Genomic DNA, 17647 nt, shown 5'->3' with positions numbered 1-17647 from the left:
GTCGGACATGAAATGTTTTGTGTTAAAAAAAACAAAAAACAGTTTAGCTTAAAGGACCAATCAGCAACCTTTGTCCATATACTGTAAATTACAACTACACCCTCACTACTGTACATCAGTGACTTACATTAATGCATTTTGTGCATTTTCCAAGTGATCATAACTGAAAAAAAAGGCCCGTTTTGCAGACGTTGCTGATGTAAATAATCAACACAGGCATCTCATCTTTGAAGTAGCTGCTGTTTTCTGTTGGAAATGATGGAGAACAACATGACACGGGCATTTAATATGTTTTAAATCTTAATATTTATTTATTTAGAAGTATTTCTCTTGTTTGTATACATATACGCCCGTTGTACAAGGAATATTTTAAAGAGGTACAAGTTTTTACATTTGACTCTGTCATGTACATACACTTCGATTTTCAGATGGGTACTCAAACAAGGGAAACGTTACCCTTATAGCTTGAGCCAGTGTCAAATCTGGCTCATATTTTTCCCCACAAATGTCAAAGGTAGCACTAAAGGGCGCATGACACCGTCCACAACCTTGTCAAATCACACATGTACTACACCACCCAACCAATCAGAGATTAGCTGAATAATCACATCATCAGGGAACACTCAATCTCCAATCATCCAAATTCCCCTCCAACAGAATCACCAGAATATTTGTCCATGCATACATAAGTATACTATATATGGTAAAAAATATATAATTTGGAATAAATACTTAATATCATTTTTAGAGCAAACTGTCAGACAATACTTGTTATATATTTTTATATTTTTCACAATACTGTATGTACATGTATTTGGCTGACTTTACAGGGACAGATAAAACTATATACTTAACCCCATGTGAAACAGATTTTGATTTCAGTTCTTTGGTTGTTGAGCCAGTTATGAAACCTTATTACATCTGGGTCACACTGGATTAAACATATGGATGCGGTTCACTTTAAGACTTAATACACAGGCACGGAAGACCAGATATACCAGATAGTTCACACAGCACAGATCGGATCATCACTTAGCTGTCTGAAATGTGGGAAGCTACACAGACTCTAATAATCTTCGTCCCTTAATATACAAACAACCAACAGCGATCTGATGTGCCGCACAGAGTTTAAATTCAGAGTTTCTGGTCCTGTGTAAATGCAGCCTCATTGTTGAGAACATCTGTGCTACTTTGTGACTCAACAAATGGTGATGATCTGATTACTAGGCCACTGTTGAACAACTCCCATTGTTTCTGAGTAAATGCAGCCCCTGTATTAAACTGCTATATAATCATGATGCTTTACATAATAGGCCTATCCATCTTCATATCAATAGATATATTCCGCATATTAGCACCCACATTAATAAAGTGTCTGGGAATGAGAGAGTACTGGTGCAGGATCAGTGGTCAGATCACACGTCATCTCAGAAAATGTTCTATTCAACTTAGGAGTCAGCACTACATACAGTAGGCATGGAAATATAGATTTATCATGACGGCAGCAAAGCGAAACATTTCAAATCCAGCTTTCTAAGTAAGAAACAAATGCTGAAGACTCAACCAGGGTTCACTGTGATTCAAGTCTCGGACCACAATCGTTACTCTGTAGAAACTGATTCGTTTTCTGACTGTAAAAGCAGACCGGACCGCCGTAGACCACATATATGGCAGTTGTTAAAATGAGTGGTATTCCCCTTTAAATTCCACCTTCAGTAACTCCTGCAAACCCCATTTAAACTGTATTTACATGTTAAGGTCAGTTTGCTCGTCATGAGCAGTCATGAGCTTTCTAAAGTCAGTGAAAATAACCCAGATGATGTCATCAGGGTTATTTTGGAGACTGCCATTGGTCGCATTATGGGAAATGAAGTATCCACTGTTTTTGGAGCTTGACTCATACTAGGGACTAAAAGTCTGGATATCTTCTGCTGCTTCTAAATCACTGGAGTACTCTTTTAAGCTTTGGTTTAAATGTTGACTTCCAAAAAACGATGAAGCACGGTTATGTCCTCTCGATAAGGGATGTCTGTATACTGGTGAAATGATCGATCCCTTTGTTCCCTGTAAACATGCTGGACATTTTGGGGATTTCTGCAGGGGTCACTGAAGGGGAGCTGTGAAGTTGTAAACATTTTGTCAGACCAGTGCTCCTGTTTAAAGATACTTTAAGAATATGGGTGTAGGTTTGTGGGAAAACCGAAGAAAAAGACCTCACTCCCTGAAAACACGTCTCACCTCTAAAATGTAGGATGGTCTTCTGATAAAGGCTAGACCAAAGCCAGGCTCCCTACCTAGTTTCTGATTGAAAAGGTAGTATTTCATTGATATTGCTTCTTTTAGGACTGCAAGCCATAAAACAACCCTTTACTTTCGGGTTTTAACATCTTGTCAGTTTACCATTTTGAGAAATGAATGCCTTGAGGCAGGAACAAAGTGAACTTAGTGTTAGTAAATTGAAGACAGGCAGATCAGATCTTTGAAATCAAGATTTTCGAAATGATTAAAAGTCTTTAGTCGCACATGGTAAAAAAATATCAAGACTCATTCCTATGTCTGCCATATCCCCTGACTATAGCTATGACTGTCTCTGTTAGTCCCATGATCCATGCCGGTATAGTTAGACTTGCTACATTTTTTTTTTCTTGGAATGTATCACAGCCAGCCTGACATTCATTGTGCATTTTGTAGCAGTTGCATACAAGATTTGATTTGAAACGAGCGGGCGAACAAGACATACGTTATATTTGAACTGAGGGAAGAAGGAAGGGAGAAATGTCAATCATGAGAACAGACAGTATTACAACATACTGCTATTTAGTACTATAAGACAGCCAGTAGGGGGAGTAACTGTGTATTGGCATGCAGCACCTTCTAAACAGTACAATCTTCACATTAGAAGACTTTTGTCTTTCTTTAATCTGGTTATACTGTGGTTATAAAAATCACGTCTTTTGTGTCCAATAGAAACATTTTATCTCCAACTAAACCACTTGTTTGTCAGCATTTCACAAATGATGATCACTCATGTCTCGTATGCGAAAAAAACATCATTACTATGGCAAAGACAAAACATCAAATGATGTCAAATATCCTCTGAATGATGGGAAATGTGATCATAAGTTATATTCTTTTATTCAATTGTCTAATTCGCACTTTTGGAGATATATCCTTTCTTCTGGACATCGGTATTAGAGAGGACTATTTACTGTACACAAACACAATAAAAAAGTGCAGTAGAAAATACAGTTTCTGTGTTTGTTTATGATTATAATCTGTTAGAATAACATTCTATGTATACTATGTTCTCAGTAATGGCTTATGTCCAAATATGACAAGAATGATGCCAATGTCATAAAGAAAAAATAAAAACATTGTCATATTTAATATTGTATGTTTGAAAGGTAGATCATGTGCTTAGTATTTTGCTTGAAGAGATAGTTGATGATAAGAAGCAGCAGTTCGTCAGGGTATCTCTTCATCCACTTGCCAGTCCGTCCATCCCTGGTCCCTCTTTATATTCTCACCCTGTCTCCTGAGTAATGTCCTGTCAATCACACTTGTCACTATGACAATGTGTTATCATCAATCGAATCGGCCCCCTTTGTTGTCTGAGTGGTTGATGCAGCATATCCATAAACACCCACTGGGCATGTTGGCAGAGATGTGGAAGAAAAATGTGGGCGTACGTTGCTGGACACTCTGGTCTCAGAGGTTTATATGTAGTTCCACAGTAAACAGAGTATGTCTACTTTTTCCACTGGTCATACAGTCTTGTATGGTGTCACCATGTCTTTAAGTCAACCATTTTCCCTCTTTGTTGGTCGACAGAGGGTCTTGGAAATCGAAGGGTTGGGGTTCGGCTAGCTGGAGTGGTTTGTAGAAGTAAACAAGGTCGGCCCGGCTCAGAGGAGGTCTGTGGTAGACGAGGTCCCAGAGGCTCGGGTCTCAGTGTGGGCCTTCAGAAGGTCAATTATGTCTTGGTGGGAGGCTCCCTCTGCCACCGATTGTGCTGTCTGTCCATTCTGGGTAAAAATAAATGAAAGAAAATGTCACAGTTTCCCATCAAAGACATTGCAGTGACTGATCTTATCCTGATAGTGGCAGTGTTGTGTTGCTCTTTCTCTAGCAGCTGGACATTACATTACATATGTAGATACTGCACCTGCCCTAATACAGGCAATACTACTACACTGTAAACACCACTGGAAGAGCTGGGTTCAGTATCTGGATATAAGTCTTAGCATTTTGCCTTTCTGGAAATGCTGGTTGAGATTATGATTTGTCACGTTTCTGTAAATCTGATCTAATCATTTTCTTCCCAAATTACAAATCAAAATGTGCAACAAAGATTGTAATAATATCCACGGATAAGCTTCTTTGCATCATGCAGAAATTGCCGGTGAAATAAGCCAGGGTTAGATAATAAGCCTGGGGAGGTTTTGTAGGAAAAGGGAAACGTTTCAAGGCATACAAGATATAAACATCAGTAAGAAAACACTTTAATGTAAGAACATTCTACATACTTCAACGAAAAACAAAAAACTCAATCATAAAATAAAACGTATGCTTTTATGGACCAACACTAGGCAATATTCACTCAAAACGAACACCTAATCAGCACCTTAGAAGCTCGCCCCAGGAGCATTTGTTCCATCTGCAGTAGCTCAACATCCTGTGTTCATTTTCTATCAAGCTAAACAACCCATTTTGGATCTGTTCATTGCTCAATCTTGAACTCACACTGTTTGTGGTTTTGTTGTAGATTTCTGCCTGTAGATTCACCAATACTGGTGTTGCTGCCAGGTTTGTTTTCAATTGCTTTTATTCGTCAACAGCTCAGATATTTGTAGCTGTCTCGCTTAAAACCCAACATACTCACTACTTACGGAACAAGTCATGCTCTACTGGCAATTATCAAAAATGAGAATGCTAAATCTGTGTCCTTGTGGATAACATGTTTTCCTAAGTCGCTGCTGGAAGAACAAATCTCCACAAAATGCAATCACTTCCAAACCCTCTATATAGTTCGAGATGGGTTGTGTGCTTGACACTGAGATATCAATTAAGACACAGCGGTACATTTTCCTGGCTGATTGATATGAGAATGCTCTGTAATGCTGCCTGTAACTTCTTGCATCATTCTCACAGTGTGTCTTGGTGTCTGCTCTTTATTCTTTCAACCAAAGGCTAGATATTAGATATTACAGCAAACCAGAGCAGACACAGCTGCACACTGAGAGAGACACCTTGTCTCACGGGAACACAGATGTTTCAGAACAGTGTGAATGCTCTGTGTTATACTTTATGTACATTTCACAAACCTGTTAAACTGCTTGATTTACTTGCAAAATTGCTTGCCAGAGCTGCTTATTTCCTCAGTTTTGAGATAATGTTTGTCCCCCACTACCACTAAATATAGTCTATGCTCATGTGTTGTCATGGAGTCACACAGCGAATGATCTACCCGAGGCATATGGTTGAGTTATAGGACGATTGCAGGATCCGTCTGTATAGATTAATCTCTGTCATCCACGTGGTACAGTCAAATTCAGGTTAAACCACCTACGTATCTGAATCATTTTTCATGCTTTAGGCTAATTGTTGAGAACACATATCAAGTGAGGTGTCCTCTGAAGTCCCATCCCCTTATAGTAGTCTTGGAAGCAGTGACACTTTGTGTTGAAAGTGACGATTGAAGTAAGGATAATCGCATCCTTTGGGAACTAGAATCCACAGTTGGAGGCAGGTGTGGAGCAGCTGCAGTGTAGCAACAGTGTTAAGGGCATGGTTTACAGGATTGTTACAAGGGGCAAGTGCACTGGCAGAGCATGGCACTAGTTGTGATGGTGCCATGCCATTGTTCCGATGGCCCATTATTCCGCAACCCCAATATTTTCAGAGCAATGGGCCTTCGGAGCGACGGGCATTTCTTTTCTGAATAACGGGCTGTCGGACAAATGGGCTTTCGGTCCAATGGGATATTTTTCTGACGTTTTGGAATAATGGGCCATGGGAACAATGGGCAGTCCTAGTCGTGCTATGGCCTTTCTCTGACTGGGCACCCTCAGACTGCAGAGGGGAATCAATAGTCTAGAGAAATCAATAATGTACTACGTTAAACAATCAGTCTACTATGTGTGGGCCAGGCACCAGCTACTGGCCACCTAATGCTGACCTTAGGGGCAGCCTAATATCTGGTGACGTCATTTCTACAGTATTTGTGAGCCAGACTCTAGTAACCGTGTGGCCATTCATGTAGTGCAAGCAGCAGATAACCAGCTGTTGAAATGAGGCAGTGATCCCTGGCTTCTCAGTAAAGAATGAACCTTTTATGGAAGAGTTGCCATAGTCCAAATTAAGCCCAAAGACGGCAACGGCATGAAGTCTCAGGCTTCTGCCTTGAGCTTCCCCTCAGTACCGATCAGTGTCTTTCTTGCCACTTGGAGTTAGTTAGAGGTGAATCCATATCAAAGTCATGTTTTCCTGAAGAGAGCAGCTCTTTATTATGCAATTCTTATTTGTCTCTGTATTTTATATATTTAGTGTTTAAACACAGGTCTGCCAGTGAGCATCACATTGTGATATATTTTAAATCTGGCAGCACACTAAGGCAACAGTTCACCCCCATGGGACTGCATGTTTAAACGTCAGTGTAGCCACACTGTTTATGCAGTGAAGTGCAGTGAGCAAAGTACATATCTCTGCCTCAATTTATGTCCAGTTACATGAAAAGAACAATTTTGAGGACGAAAATGTAGACATCCTAGAGAAGCATCTTCAATCTTACAACAGTCCAGTAGACAGTGTCATTTCATTTTTACAGTATACCTTATCTGTGAGGCCGGTGTCACAGCGACCTGTCTCCAGCAGCAGACGAACGATGTGTGTGTGTCCATGTTCGCTGGCACACATCAGGGCCGTGGAGCCCTCGCGGTCCTGGGAATTTACATCTGTGCCGCAGCTCAGGAGCAGCTTCACCATGGCAACGCGGCCGTGGCTCACCGCAAGCATGAGTGCCGTCTGGCCCGCCTAGAGAAAGAGTGAGAAATACAGAGAATTAGAATTAAACAGTGAAAAGGCAGGTATGAGGCGGGGATGAAGAGATAAATGAAATGAGATGCGAGGGTGGGGGGAGCGGGAGGAAAAGAGGGATCACAGAAGTCTCACAGAAGTTCTTTTTTTTTTTACAAACTCCTGCATGATGATACGTTTCTTACACTGTGTTAATGTATTCAAGAATGTGCAAACAGTACATGTCAGTATGCTTTCCCAACATGCTATTCCTTCCCATTTATACTCTTTGGTTTGCACTATAGATGGCCTTGCTGTCGAGAAATATTTGCTGAAGTCATGGTGTTTTCCTGTAAAGTGACCCACTTGTAAAACTTTCCCAACATGCCCTGATTTCCCCAGAGGATTTATTAAATTCCCAGACTTACCGTGAAATACAACTTCCTCTACAACAATAACACATCATACAACACAGCAAATCCTATGATATTCAGTACATTCAGGGAAAGTGATGTGTCAGTGCAAGCATATACTGTATATATCACCTGTCTGGAGCACGCATTGACGTCACCCAGTTTCAACAGTTGTTGTGCCACCTCCAGGTCATCAGGGGTCTCAGCAGCCGTCAGAGCAGCGAGCATCACTGGAGTATAACCTGCCTTGTTCACATTGTCTGTCTCACATAGACCTGAACACACAAACACAACGTCTCACTCAGTAAAAGAGACTTTGTGCAATTTTGTGCAGGGTTTAACTGTCTTGTCTAGCTACTATGTTTCGCTAAAATTGTGTATCTGTATTTATGCTGCTCGCAGTGTTTGTGTGTGCATTCTCACCAGTATCCAGCAGCAGTTTGACCACGGGGAAGTTTGAATGCGACACACTGTAGTGGAGGGCCATATTCCCATTTCCGTCCGTCAAGTTAACTACATATGGCAGGAGAGTGGGGGTGGTCATGCCCACTTGTCGCAGGTATAATCTGACGGTATCGGCCCGCGAGTCTTTCTGACTGGAGACCTTGAACCACTCCTGGTAGAGCACCACTAAAACCTGACGCTGAGGAGAGAGGAAGGAGGGAAAAGATTCTTTGGAAAGTGAAAAGGGCATCAATTTTTGCAGCATTAGAAACAGATACACGTGTAACAAAAGGGCTGTGAAGAATTAAAAAACAGCTAAGAGAAACTCTCACCATTTCTTTGTCTGGGGATGAAACCTCTTCCATGCGGTCTTTTACATAGAGGCAGGCGTCTATGAAACCCTTGTCGACTTTCTCCCTGGAAACAAAAGACCAGACGACACATTAAGAGGCAGTCTTCCTGTGGCCCAACCTAGATCATTTTTTAAGGACTTTCAAACAGACCAGGACCAGTTTCTCCATGTGAAACAAATATCCCAATTCAACCCAGCTCATCTGCTCTTTCCTGACTGTGTGTCTGTGTGTCTGCGTGTCTGTCTGAGACCTCAATTAGAGTGAGAGCAGCTTATTCTGAAGTGTGTGGGAGTGCACAAGTTGCGTGTGCTCTTGCGGAGCTACTGTACATTCAAGTGTGTGTTGAAGCAGGTGTGCATTTCGTGTGTATGTGCATGAAACAGAGGCTTATAGTGTGCGGGTGCGTGGCAGTGAGTCTGTGCAAGATATTAAGAGGAAAGCAGGGTTGTACGAAAGTGTATGTAGGTATGTTTTAATTAGATTTCTGGATTGTGTGTGTGTGTGTGTGTGTGTGTGTATATGAGAGGCCCACTGTATACTGAAGTGTCATTCAGCACCTGTCTCAGACAAAGTATGTAGGCTGTAACTGGAGACAAAACAAAGCACTCACTTGTTCTTGCCCGACATCCCACGTCACACAGTCTTCTTTATAGATGCATTGTACACGATACGGCTGTATTGTGCTATAATTATATTCCTTGCATTAACTGTGTTGACGTTCTTTCATTCACTTTATGATACGAGCAACAGTGGGGAGGTCCACCTTGTTTCATTTCTGAATGTGAGACTGTTCATTGTGGTTGTCGTGTTTATTGTCTTTCATTCACTGTGAAGGTTTGCAGTTGCCTCGCGTATTCTTCACTATTAACAATCACCTAATCATTCGTTAGGTACCCACGTGGTATCTCTGTTGCTGGCGTAGCCTCAAAGTGTAGTCACATTTTTGACGAGAGGCACATCAGCGATGGCGTCGCCTACATGGGCTCCGTAGCAGCCCTAAAGCCCTAACACACAACCAGAAATTAAGCTTTACTGTCTATCTCACCCTTCAGCCTGTTCTTCCAGGAGCTCCTGGCTGCCTTCTGGGTCCAGCAGGCCTCTGTCACCCTCCTTCTCTGCAGCCATAGCACCTCCTCCCTCAGCTGTGACCTCTGCATCCTTCTGCTGGGTCTCTGCTCCCTCCTCAGGCTTCTCTGCTGGCTGAGGCTCCGTCTCTGTCTCCGTCTCCGTCTCCGTCTCCGTCTCCTTCTCCTTCTCTACCTCTGCTTCTGAGCTGTCTTCCTCCTCCACCTCCACCTTTGGCTTCTCATCTCCACTGGACTCTTCGCTGGATGTCGTCTCATAGCTGGAGGAGGACACAAACAAGTGCACAATTTTCAAAGCATGGACAGTAAAATCATCCACATTTTGCTATCTATAACAAAGCTTTTATGTACTCTGACCTGTGTTGATTGTAGGTGGCAACCTTAAAACGTGAGAAAATACTTCCAAGCTACACAGAAATCCATCTTTAAATTACGCAGGAGAGACATTTTGTCTGCCATTGGCTTTGGAACATTTAACTCGTGTTTCTTCACTAAAAGTACGTATGTGTACAGAAATTAGACATATACAGAAGCAGCCACATCAATGAAACATCTCAGCAGGTAAATAGGCTGAATATGAAAGCAGTAAAGTCAACGTAGGCCAAGGCTGGATAAATACAAACAGGTCATTACTCTCTAGACCTCAAGCGTGACATGAAAAAGATGCTTGTCTAATACCTTGGCCCATAAATCCAAAACATCCTTCCCACAGTTAAACATATACATGAAAATCCATAGGTATGCTTGCACACTCTCATATGCAACCTTGGACAAAACACAACCTTGTTCAGTGATGAAAGGCTGATGGTATATTTAGAGCTGCTGTGGTTTCTGGTGGGTGTAGTGTGTGTGTGTGTGTGTGTGTGTGTGTGTGTGTGTGTGTGTGTGTGTGTGTGTGTGTGTGTGATCATTGGGGTGTATCATAAAGGAGCCTCTGTGAGGCCAATGATCAGATAAGTCTTATTTTGAATGCCATTATTCATGCTTGTTTGTAGACACACACATGCACACATACACAGACACACACACACACACACACCGAGACACAACACCACAAGAGGCGTTCAGGGGCCACAGCATTCCCTGGATTCCAGAGGAGCTCAAGGGAGAGCAAAGATAGGTTAGACCATCCAAAGAGAAGAAGAACAAACAGCAGCCCACTTCCTGGTGTGGGCAGAAGCCTAAAGATAGTCAGAGAAAATATTGTTGTCTGACCTGTTTGTCTCATTATAAACAGCATCTGCTCAATTTTGTTTGAGATCGAGCAGAGTAACATAGAAATGGAGAGATATTTATTGTCAGAAAAGACAAATCTGGGTCATCTTATATAACTTATTAATGGGATCTTATAAAACACACTTAGTGCATGCTTATAAAGGAGGTCCTTGTGATGCCACTGATGATTCATTATTTGTTATGGAGAATGGCTGTGTTAAGGCTATGTTTGCAGATCATTCTAAAACAGGGAGGAAGGAATAGACCTCACCACAGCTCTGACAAAACATAGCAAAGGCGAGCAGGTCATAAAACAGTGGAGCTCAGGAATGTTAAGAAGAGGAACGCAGGAATAAAACAAATCTCCTAATAGCAGCCATTTCCTTGATAAGCAGGAGATAATACCACAGAGGCACTGCAGACATGACTTTCAACAAGTGATGAGGAATATTGGAAATACTGCACGGAGAAAATGGGAAACAAATGTATCATTAGATGTCGTTTTTTTCTATCTTATTGACTCAATTCAATGTTTTGTACAATCCATTACTTTATTACATTAATATGCATTCGGTTATTCTTGTGATTCACGAGATAGCACATTGTCATCTTTGGGATTTCACATAAAATGAGACTGAGCGCACATTGAAAAATGTAAAATTAAACTTTGTTAAGAGTTCTCGTCTGAGAAAAAGAACCCAGTAGGTTTACAAATGTCTTAACTGCTGCTGCTTCGATAGAGAGGTGTCAAGTGTCGTGTGCACAACGTAATTACTATGAACATGTGTACGTGCATGTAGCTCTGTAGCTGTGTATGTTTTTATTTGTCTCCAAAAGTGTGAACACAGACACACATTGTGAAGACAAAAGTCTGTCTACACCCAACTCCCATCTGGGGACAAAGTTTAACCAATTTTTTTTTGTTTTTTTCCTCACAAGTTACACAAACGCATGTGTTTGTGTGTATACAGATGCCTCATGTTACAACTGTAACAGCAGACAGCCAACTAGAATCAAACCAGCCAGAAAAGAATAATCTCCCTGCCTTGAGACACACCTTTGTTCTTCCAACCACTGCCATCTGCTGACTTAAAACTCATCAGCTTTTACAAGCACACACACACACACACACACACACACTCTCAGGGTGCATCCAGCGTCAGCAAATGCTGACATAAGCACACTTGCACAAAGCACTGAGGTATCATCAATACTGGCAAAAAACATGTACGCACATTCACATCATGCACAACACATATTCATACGCACACACATTCGCACTCCCAGCAGCAGCAGAGAGGTCAAATTCAGGGCAGTGTGCCTTCAAATGAGCCTTGACGACTAACAGCATGAAGCAGATGTGTGAGACACAGCTGGACCGAGTCCACAGTCACCGTGGTCAAACTCAGCTAACTGCAAAATGAGTGAGCCTGCATGCCGCATCATTTTTCTTAAATCTTGAATCAATAGAATAGACAATAACACTCATGTAGTGGTAGGATAGACTAGGATAGAGAATATTGCTGCTTCCAAACTGCTGCCCCCAAATTACTAAACGGTAAGGATGAACACATATTTACCTGGCTAAAATTCTCCAAGATTAATATGAACAAAATCCTACTAATGAGGCTTACATGTGCAATAGATTTGAGCATTTTTGAAATAATCTAGCCGGCTATACATAAAAAAGTGCGTACTATACTTGCATCATTTGCTCTTTCTCCTTCAAATCCAGGTATCATTTGACATACTCTACCAAAGGACCACCTGGATTCATTTTCCACATTAGCTAACCGGCTAATCCAACTGAAGCCATTTTGGAGAATGTAACACATTAAATCTGACAACTCTAAAAATTGAAGATATGCAATTTCTTAAATTAAATCAGGATACAATACAACGTTGCATTCACTTATTCCGCACTAACGTCCACAACGGATGCCTGAGTGTCAGTTCTCCTGCAGAAATAAAAAAAGTATCAAGCATGCATGGACTCACAAATGAAACAGCACACTGCAGCCCACATAAAGATATTAATCACACAGAGATTGGACGCTGATGAAAAAGAAGATTTTACCCTCCATTCACCCCAACAAACTTCAGGTTTTTCTTGGCTCCCTTGTTCCCCTGCTTGTCAGCAACACCATTTTTCTTCATAATAGATTTGAGACCTGGTGAAGAGGAGGACAGAGAGAGAGCGGGAGAGAGAGGGATGAAAAAGAAGAGGGAGGGTGGGAAAAGTTCATTAGGCCTTTATGGAATTATAGTATGTAAGTGTTTGTGTGTCGTCTGTGGGCGCATGCACGACGCCAGACAATTTGGTATCATTTCTAACATTTTCTCCAACACAAAACGTAGGTTGTAGGTTGTTTGTCAGTGTGAGCATGTGAGCATTTAAGATCTGCCACCCCTACTGTAAAGGTATGACTTAAGTAATCAACTATAAAACTGCTTCATTTATATAAGGGGACATCAGGTTCCTGGTTACTAACCAATGTTAATCCTTGAACCATTGCTAGATGCATGACTTCAACAATGAGGAACTTGCAGGCTGGTGACAAATTGAAGGAAAAAACTGAATGAATGAGTAGAGAAAAGACCCCCAAAGGTCATAGGATATTTTGATTTTGTCTTTTAAAATGATGTAAAACATATGGTCTTTGCAGTTACCTAACTGAACACCTATGGGAGATTTTGGATCCACATGTTCAACCTCCAGCGGAGTTCCAAAGACTTCTTTGCCAGTTACTGTGATGACAAGCTTTGTAATTGAATAGCCTCTAGAAAAGCATGTCTACCCACCTCCAAATGTGTAGCCACTGTTGCTGCATTTTCTGTAAGTCAAACTTTAAGTCCCTCAGAGAGTCATACATAACATTTACTTTCATCAAAATAAATGATTTTTCTTTCATAGAGGGATGAAATATTTCTGAAGAAACACTATTTTTATCCACCATGTGTATCCAGCAAAGCCAATAAAAACAACTGAGTTGAGAGTAAAAGTAAGTTATAAGTCTAAAGGCTAGAGTAAAGGCGATACATCAAACTGATATTCGTAGCTCATGAGACCACAGACAGTAATGGTTTGCACATGCTGGCTGTGTTTCCTTGTGTATACAGTATATCTTTGTTTGTGTGTGTCAGTGTGTGAATGTATGTGCATTTCTTACATGTTGAGCCTGGATGGTATTGAAGCACCTTTGGATGCAATTACGAGCAAATACAGCTCATCAAATAGTGTGAAATCCCTGTGTTGGCAGAGAAAGGGGAAGCCAGGGCCCCATCGGTATACTCAGCAATTGAGCCACTGTGAGTGAACAGTGCCACACTGTCAAGAAAAAGGACTTTTATCAAAAAGGAATCAGACCAGAATTTGGTTTGCTATAGGATGCTGAAGAACTTCTTCAAAAAAAAATCAACTTGATCAAATCGATGGTCTATTGCAGTTATTTTGGCTCTACAAAGGTAGTTCAAGGAAAGTCTTTTCAGGGCAATAGACCCAGGTCAAGATTATAGGCCTTTAAATGACAACATACAACCATGACATTGTCAGGCCTACTTATGTATGTAACTGCCCTATAATTGATTCTGCATGGGCTCCTTTGCTGACTCCCCTGGGCTCTCAGCCTGGGATGGCTGTCTTAGTTGTGCCTGACAGCAGACATGGTGCAGAGGCTCTGTAATGTTTTATGCAAGGACATAAGGATGTGGCTTTGAGCCAAAAACCACCAGCTGAAAAAATCCCAGCGACCACCATCTCAGAAGAGGAGCGCTTTTAGATCTAGTATCTCTCAGGAGATGGCAGCAGCGAGAGGGGAAGTTAAGAACGTATTTGGCATTTAAATACATTCTCCTCCTTCTAATAAATAAAACAATGGTGTAATTTAACCTTCCCTCACTGTGTCAGAGACACTCTGAGATATTTCACTCGTCCATACAAATCTCTAAAGCTTAACTCAGTCTCTGATGACTGGGAGTTCTCAAAGCAACAGTAGTGGTTTCTGTGTCCAGTATTTGTAGAAGTACAAGACTGGTGTAATTTGAGGTTAAAGAAGTCAGGCTGGGAATCTCAGATGTCAAAGATGTAGAAAGCAACAACAAAGAAACAGTGACAATCTTGAGATAACACATATATATCTAGGACACACAGACACACTCTTGTATACTGTACTCCCAACACTGAACTTAAAATGAACTCTGAACATAAAATATATGTGTGATAGCAGAGTGATTCTGTACTTCAGCTCCCGGGCCAGAAACAGGACAGAGACATCAAGGGAGGGAAGAAAAGCAGCGCCTGTTTGATGTGTGTGTGTGTGAGTGTGTACTTGAGTGTTCATTTAACTGTGTACTGTAAGTAAGTGCTTGTACGCATATGTGTGCACTTGATGTGTGTGTGTGTGTGTGTGGGTATCTATACTGTGTGAAGCAAGAAATACGTACTTGATATACTCTCGGAGGTCATTGAACCATGAAATTTCACCAACACTTAGTGACGTATATGTCCACCCTTGTGTATAACAGCCAATAGTTACTGCATCTTTGAGACACAGTGTATATTACATATAGACATACAAATGTGCTGCCATCATAGATGACCAAAAGCATAATATTATGATGCGGTCTTTCACATATTAATGCTGTTATTTTACCTTACCTCTGTTCCACTAATGTTCGTGAAATTCAAAGTGGGTATATATATATAAATGTGGGCTTGTATTTGTATATCATTGTACCTGTATTGAATATGATAAACTACAGAGAAACAGCTTGTGCAAACTGATACCGATGAAAAATGATCAGGTTGAGACAGGGTCTGCCAAGTTAAGCCTTTCCCTCTGCAATATTAGAAGAAACAGACACAAGCCTCAGAAGAAGATGCTACAGCACAGTAGACTGACAGAAATACAAAAACATAACTATGAACTAGAAGGCAAGGTAGACGTTTTCCTTTCGGGTTGACCACTGAAAATAATTGGGAGAGTATTAGTGCTTGACACTAAATCATGAAGTCCATATCACTCAGAGTCGTTAGACGTTATATTTCAGACAAGAGGGAAATTAAATTCTTTTTCCTGACTGTTTCCTACTTAAACTACAGACTCAAACTGATATCTAGTCACAGTGCAATGTGTTTTGTGTTCTGCTGCATTATGTCTCAACAAGTTAAGTTGGGATACAAATGATTGTGCAAATTGCTATGCAGATACATTCAGCACTGAAGCCTGTGTTCTCTCTCGAGAGAGAGAACAAGTATCCTAAAAAGAATCCGAGCAATGCCCTTGATTCCTACCCCAACCCCAACACTGCATATCTAATGAGTCAGGCACACAATAAGCCTTGTGTTGATATAGTACTATTGATAGAAGTGCCAAAAGACATGTTTGACAGCACGTCAGTACAGTACTTGTAAATAATACAATATGAACGGTGTGGTTTCAAGTTGCAGTGAAAAGAGACTACAGTCACTAAGAAGTGGACCAGATTGCTGTAAACGCACCACCTTGTTGTCAGTTTGATAGTAATAGTGTGTGTCTTACACTATGAGAAGTTGAGAAGTGTGCTTGTATGTGCTCTACCTGAACTACAACAAAGCTCCAGTAAAGTGACACCACAGAAATCTGTCAAATCATTCTGGCAATGTTTGGCTGCTCCTGTAGGCCTTCTTGTTCAAGGTATATGACAGACAGGTGCACAAATGTGTATACAGTGTAAAACATGGGGTCCTAACTGAACCACAGGCCTACCTTGTTCTTGCTGTTTGCTGGCAGCAGCAGCTTTCTGGCCTGGTGAGTAGAAGGCAGAGAGGACACTGAGGGAGCTGACCAGTTGACTTTGAATAGAGCTCATTTTGGAAGGACCAGGCTTCCCTGCTGGTTTCCCTGTTGTTGCTGTAGAGACGGCTTTCCCTGCAGGCTTGGCTGATGCTCCTTTGCCGGCCTCTGCTCTTTTCCCTGCCGTCTGTTTCTGTGCACTGGGGCTCTCCTGCTGGCTGGCCGTCTGTTGAGTTCCAGAGCTGCTCCCCAGCTGTGCCCACTGCTCCCCCAGAAGCCCTGTTAACCGGGTTACGACTTGGCCCAAAGCCGCAGGCGACGTTGGTGATTCACCGGAGCCTCTGCGAGGAGGCTGGGCATCGCCAGGATCCCGACGTGAGGCCTGGGCTTCACTTGAACCACGACGCTGGGATGTTTCACTAGAGCCTCTACGCAGTGATTGTGTCTCGCTGATATCTTTGAGAGGGGGTTGAGTCTCACTGGAACTTCTACGAGAGCCCTGAGACTGAGGTTGGGTGTCACATGACCCCTGGCGAGTTGGGCGGCTCTGGGCTTCTCCTGATCCACGACTAGGAGGTTGTGATACATTGGATCCCCTCTGTAGTGCTTTAAGCTCTTTGGAGTTCCGTCGAGTTGCAGTGGTTTGAGACTGTGCTTGAATTGATTTGGGCCGGGTTTGGACTTCACCGGAGCCTGGAGACGGGCCCTGAGTCTCAGTCTGAGGTTGTGATTGAGATTGTTTCTTGCTAGACTCCCCAGGAGGCTTTTTTACTAGGGTGTGGTCCTCAGCCTGAAAAGAAGATGGGGCTGAATGTTTTACCTGTGGTTCAGAGAGCTGTGTTGGGGTTTGGGCCTTGAGCTGAGGTGGGCCCTGTACCTGAACCTGGGGCTGGGTTTTTGTCTGGGGTTGGGACTGCTCGGCTTGAGTTTCACTGGATCCCCTACGAGGCCGCACAGGTGCAGCCTGAAGTTGAGCAGCTGATGGCTGTGCCTGCTCTGCAGAGGGCTTTCGGCCTCTTTGGGGTCGTACAGGAGCTGCTGACTTCACAGTTCCATTCTCTGCTGCTATTACAACTGTGTCAGTGACCACAGTTTCTTTGATTGTTGCACACACAATCTCACCTTCTGCTGTTTGTTTCTCCTCTACAGTCTCCAGTGCAATATGCTGTGTTTCAGAAATTTCTGTCACTTCACTCCTTGTGGGTATAATTTCTTTTGTTTCTGAGTCATTCTGTGCTGCAACCACTTCAGTCTTAGATTCTGTATTTTCTACTACTGCAACAAGTGGACCGGTAGGGCCTTCATCCTGGCTTGCAATATCTGGAACTACAGTTGGTTCAACGCTTTCT

At 42.1% G+C, this 17647-nt stretch overlaps 1 protein-coding gene across 1 annotated transcript in view; it reads right to left on the bottom strand.

Annotated features, from left to right (window-relative positions):
• Positions 1 to 3119: 3119 nt before the first annotated feature.
• kank4 (KN motif and ankyrin repeat domains 4) overlaps positions 3120 to 17647 on the bottom strand; it is a 63707-nt gene continuing 49179 nt past the window's right edge. Inside the window, exons 4-11 of the mRNA XM_070909183.1 lie at positions 16272 to 17645; positions 12602 to 12695; positions 9270 to 9569; positions 8204 to 8288; positions 7851 to 8070; positions 7560 to 7702; positions 6832 to 7032; positions 3120 to 4025 (exon numbers count right to left, since the gene is read on the bottom strand). Of these exons, the coding sequence (XP_070765284.1) occupies positions 3906 to 4025; positions 6832 to 7032; positions 7560 to 7702; positions 7851 to 8070; positions 8204 to 8288; positions 9270 to 9569; positions 12602 to 12695; positions 16272 to 17645 (2537 nt within the window). The 3' untranslated portion in view covers positions 3120 to 3905. The remainder of the gene's footprint in view (positions 4026 to 6831; positions 7033 to 7559; positions 7703 to 7850; positions 8071 to 8203; positions 8289 to 9269; positions 9570 to 12601; positions 12696 to 16271; positions 17646 to 17647) is intronic.

This window comes from Enoplosus armatus, chromosome 7, assembly GCF_043641665.1.
Source record: "Enoplosus armatus isolate fEnoArm2 chromosome 7, fEnoArm2.hap1, whole genome shotgun sequence".
Lineage (NCBI taxonomy): Eukaryota > Metazoa > Chordata > Actinopteri > Centrarchiformes > Enoplosidae > Enoplosus > Enoplosus armatus.
Note: the sequence above shows the minus strand (reverse complement) of the source record. Positions and strands in the feature narration are given on the sequence as shown.